A 5,483-nucleotide genomic window follows, 5' to 3' on the forward strand; every position below is an offset into this window, starting at 1 on the left:
AATTTACTCAATTTTAAATTAAAACAATATATCTATTACTTTAAACCTCACATCTATGATTATATGTTCTTCTTACAAGGATTGTCATTAAAACAATATAAAAACACCAAGGGTATTATGTAATTTGCTAATTTAAATTTTCAACCAAAAAATGGATATTCGTTTAAACGATCACACATTTTAAAAATAGCATGTTGCGAATGTGTTTTCACCAATAGATGGCGCACTTACAAAATCTATCCCTATACGGATGTCGAATCTTGTAAAGTAATCGGACACAATAATCTAAAATACGGTATACAGACATATATAATCAGACGCAATCATTTATTATTATGTTGTACTTTTTTGGCGATTATGCATCAAAATGTTAAAATTTTAAAAACCGTTCGCATCGGAATTCTTCTTACACTAAAGCCTTCAAAATTTAGTTTTATCCGAAACAAGTAAACCAAGAAATATGTTTGTAATTCTTTCCGTTAGTTGATGAACTTATATTTATATATTTTCTTTAGATGATATGGTATATATTTAATATAAGCCAAATCTGTGTGACTGAAATAACTCCTTAATCAAAGTTTTATTCCTTATATATAATATAAAATATTGTTGAAAGAGCGTTAACATGTGCCCAAAATTCAAGACAGCGGAGCTGCTTCGTAAAAAACAAGTTACCCTTCGTCAAAAAAGCCAAAGTGGGCGAGAGCGTTAGCATCCTCTAATCTATCCCTCATCCAAAAAGTGCAACACCTATTCAATTATTATATTACTTTCTACATTTTCAAATCATGTATAATATTATTTTATTTGAGATATAATTAATTAATTAATTAAATCAAAATAAAAGAGAACCAGCCACATGAATAAAAACAATACAGAAATATCATGTCTCCATAGTTATTAGTAAGACACAAAGATTAACAGAAATTAAGATGACATGACACAAAACAAAAAATTAAGAATACTCTTACAAACCCAAGATCAATTTTAAAAATCAGACTATTCATACTTTGTTATAAATATGTATATATTATTATGTTTATCAATTACTAAATAAATATGCTTTATTATATGTTTATGATTTATGATATTATTTATTTGTTTGTTAAAGTTTAAAGTTTGATTAAGTTTCTTACTCCTATATATATATATATATATATATATATATATATATATATATATATATATATATATATATAGAGTAAGGTTAACATACAAAAAGCCTTATCATACATCACGTAGGAGACAATGGTAACCGTTGGATCAGGGGTATAATCACGCATGGGACCACATAATCCCACATGGGACCACATAATCCCGCATGGGACCACATAATCACGCATGGGATTATAATCACGCACGTTGTATGATAATAACGCATGTTATATTTTTTGTCATGTATGTTAATGTAGGTTAAGCCTTGAAGTACATTATACTTTCTCTATATATATATATATAACTTATTGTATCTTATTTGTATAACATGTTTTATTAATAAAATATCGAATTTCGTTCTCCCTACATCTCTTTTTGATCCTCATATCATTTCAGTTCATCATCAGACTTCCAATTCTTGACCAGGGTCCAACGGGTCATCCACGACAATTATTCAGCCCCAGGGGCAAGGGGTTTGTCTTTGGAAGGTTATGATTTGCAATTTAGAAAAGGGTGGCGGCACAACTTGTTGCCCGTCTACCTTCTATTTTGATGTAACTTGATTAAAGCGGTAATAAAATTTGATAAAAAATTTTGTCATATCATTACATGATAAAGAAAATGAATAAAAACTACACTTAATTTTTTTTTTAAAATAGAGTTTGTCCATATGAACACATGTAAGAAATATTAATGGGCATAAATTTTCATTTATAATACTTTATTAACAATAATAATGACTTTCTAATATTTTTTCATTTACTCTTACCATAAACGGAAAAAAATTACTAGGCTACATTTTCTCAAACTAAAATAAATTCATTTTGAAATCATAAATTAATTTAACCCAATTACAAGTAAATATTATTTTTCCAAAACAAGTAAAATTCAAAACAAAAATATTATTCTTTTCATTTCACAAGGAAACGAATATTTTTCCATCTCTCTACAATCACAATCATTAATTACTCAATTCTTTATCACATAAATATTCTCACAAAGCGTGCATGCCACGTGGCATAAACCTCAAAGGTGACCGTTGTATACAATAACCCTTAAAAAGCGCCTTCCATTTTCTCCACACCAAAACCCACTAATTCCACACCGAAGTACAACTTCCACTACACAACCCACAACATTTCTATCAACAAAACCCTCAACTTAGCAAAACTTAATCTGAAAAAAAGCAAAATTCATGTATCTTATTACGCGCACGAATATTGTAATAAGATTGATTATTATCTTAAATCCAACGGGCCGATTTTATAGCCGTTGATTTCAAATATAATGGTCACATTCATACACTCATTTCTTCATTGATTCATTCTTCGATTCAATTTCTTTGATAATTCTTCAACAGTTGTATCTGCAACATTTTTATGACCATTTTCTTAAGTTAAATGGTCTCAGTTTGCATCATAATATCATAGGGTTTGTGGGAATATTCTTGATAGTTAAAGATCATTCATTATTCATCTCAAAGATTATTAAAGTTCGAGTTTTTTAACCGTCAATGGAGATTTCAATGGAAAAGAATCAGTCTTTAATGAATTCCAGAAATACCCATCAAGGTATGGCCCTATGGGTCGATCTTTTATTGCTAGATCCAGATTTTCCGGTGGTGGTTTATAATATGTTTGAAATTTGAAATCTGAAAATTTAGATTCATATCTGAGCTGGGTTTGTGTTTAAATTTGATTATGTGGATTGTGTGTGTGTATAGGTGAAAGAGATGTTATTGGTGCAAAGAAGTTTGGTGGTGAAATCGGGCATAAACGGAGAGCTTTGAGTGTGATTAATCAGAACTTGGATAACTGCGGTGGCGGTGTTAAGCGTACGGGAGGTCGTGTGCATCCTTGTGTTGCTAGCAAGAGAGCTTTGTCACAGTATGATTATTTTAACTATTTTTAATTTTATTTGTTTATTTATTATTGTCTTGTTGATATTTGATAAACTGATGTTATTAGTTATTAGTTAAAAGTTAAACTTATTAATTACACATTCAAAGTTTACTGTTTCAGTAATGAGGATAACCAAAAATTATTTTATGTATATGTCATATATGTATTATATGTATTATATGTATGTGTATGGGTGTGTGTAGTTCAATTTGATTTTGTTATACTGACAATTGGGTTTGACTTTTTTTTTTCTGATAAAAGGAAAGTTGCTGCAGAAATTGCTAACAAGAAGCAGTGTATTCAAGAGGTACCAATGACTTTTTCAGGCTCACAATTACGTTGACTTTTGTTTAATTTTGCTAGAATTTTTGACTTATGGTTTGAACTATTAATTACTAGGAGATTAAGAAGATTAATGAATCAAATGAGGGATTTGGTGTATGGGAAGATGGAGATGGAGATGAAAATGAACCTGTGCCAATGTTCTTGGAAACGTCGGATACAATGGTGGATGATCATGATATGGTATGTGTCTATAAATGTGTTTAAAATTAAAATGTGTTTGGAGATCATTAGGCTGACTTTTTTTTTTTAAATTATAGGAGGAGGTTGAGATGGAGGATATTTTTGAGGAACCTGTTATAGATATCGACGCTTGCGATGAAGGAAATCAGCTTGCGGTGGTTGAGTATGTTGAAGATCTTTATGCTAATTATAGAAAGATGGAGGTATATGATTTTCTTATGCTAAAATTGTTTTAATTTCTTTATAATGATTTTGGATTTTTTTTAAAGGTACTGTAAGTTGCTTTCATTGCTATTATGACAAACAATTGGGGAACTTTGTGCCCTTTAAATCAGTTATATTACATAATCTCAAATAGTCAAACTATGTGAATTGGTTGACTTTTTTGCTGCTAAAAAGGATAGTTCTTGTGTCGCTAGCTATTATCATATGGCGCGATAATCTCCGAAATTTTATCCACTTTGATGCTAAAAATAGGAAGTTAATTTATTTTAGTTGTTTTTTAGCAATATAGAATCTTTTAATTCGGCTTATTTGTAGAATTCTACCTTTGTTTCGCTAGATTAAAACGATAAAAAGTCAAATTGTGCGCGTTACTTGACTTTATTATTCGACTTTTAAAAGAAAATTAAATGAGACTAATTCGGGATCTTTGCAGAATTTTAGCTTGGTCTCGCCGAGTTATATGACACAACAATGTGACCTCAATGAGAAGATGAGAGGTATACTAATTGACTGGCTCATTGAGGTAACTTTTCGACTATCCAAAATTTGTAATTATAACATTCAAATCTAAGATTATCTATATTTATTACTAATAACGACAATTCGACAGGTGCACCACAAGTTTGACCTCCAACCAGAGACACTATTTTTGACAGTCAATCTCATTGACAGATTTTTGGCTAAACAATCTGTAATTAGAAAGAACTTGCAATTAGTAGGTTTGGTTGCCATGCTTTTGGCATGTAAATATGAGGAAGTTTCAGTCCCCATTATCGACGATTTGATTTTTATCTCGGACAAAGCTTACTCCAGAAGTCAAATTCTTGCAATGGTACCAAAAAGTCAACAACTTTAATCATAAATCTTGGATCTTGTTAACACATACAGCAAACCTGATCTTATTAGTAAATCTTGATCTTTTCAGGAAAAACTAATGGTGAACACACTAGAATTTAACTTGTCGTTGCCAACCCCATACGTTTTCGTGAAAAGATTCCTTAAGGCGGCTCAATCAGAGTCAAAACTAGACCACATGTCGTTTTTCTTGATCGAGCTTTGCCTTGTGGAATATGAGATGCTTAAGTTCCCACCGTCTTTACTGGCGGCTGCATCGGTCTACACGGCTCAGTGTAGTGTTTATGGGGTGAGGCAGTGGTCCAAGACATGCGAATGGCATGCTCGTTATTCTGAAGACCAGCTTCTGTAAGTAACTAAAACTTTTAGTTGATAATTTAAGGTTCATGTGTCTGTTTCTAATTTTGTTTGGTTTTGACTTTCTATTTAGGGAATGTTCAAGAATGATTGTGGGGTATCACCAAAAGGCGGCGATAGGGAGATTGACCGGTGTTTATAGGAAGTATAATACATTGAAGTTTGGTTATGCATCAAAATGCGAGCCGGCAAAGTTTCTGGTCGAGGAAACTGACGTCTTTTTCCAGAATAACAATTCTTAACGTCCAGAGTAACAACGTTACGTAACCTGTTTCGACATCTTTAATATGATTTTTTAGCAACTTCCCTTGTTGCCTTTAGGGGGGAGGGTTCTTGTGTGTTGACTTTATTTGTGGGGGGTTTGTGAGTCAGATTGACTTTATAACTTCATTGTTTTACTTTACTTATAAACAGTGTTTTACTTATGACAATAATCAAAAGATTATACAAAATTTACAAAGGTTA

At 31.3% G+C, this 5,483-nt stretch overlaps 1 protein-coding gene across 1 annotated transcript; it reads left to right on the top strand.

Annotated features, from left to right (window-relative positions):
• Positions 1-2,414: 2,414 nt before the first annotated feature.
• On the top strand, positions 2,415-5,483 carry LOC110909083 (G2/mitotic-specific cyclin-2). The gene is made up of 9 exons (XM_022154089.2): positions 2,415-2,726; positions 2,879-3,041; positions 3,318-3,363; positions 3,456-3,581; positions 3,659-3,784; positions 4,240-4,329; positions 4,417-4,638; positions 4,732-5,009; positions 5,092-5,483. The coding sequence occupies exons 1-9, from the start codon at positions 2,669-2,671 to the stop codon at positions 5,258-5,260; spliced, it is 1,278 nt and encodes a 425-aa protein (XP_022009781.1). The 5' UTR covers positions 2,415-2,668; the 3' UTR covers positions 5,261-5,483.

Source organism: Helianthus annuus, chromosome 14 (genome assembly GCF_002127325.2).
Source record: "Helianthus annuus cultivar XRQ/B chromosome 14, HanXRQr2.0-SUNRISE, whole genome shotgun sequence".
NCBI classification, from domain to species: domain Eukaryota; kingdom Viridiplantae; phylum Streptophyta; class Magnoliopsida; order Asterales; family Asteraceae; genus Helianthus; species Helianthus annuus.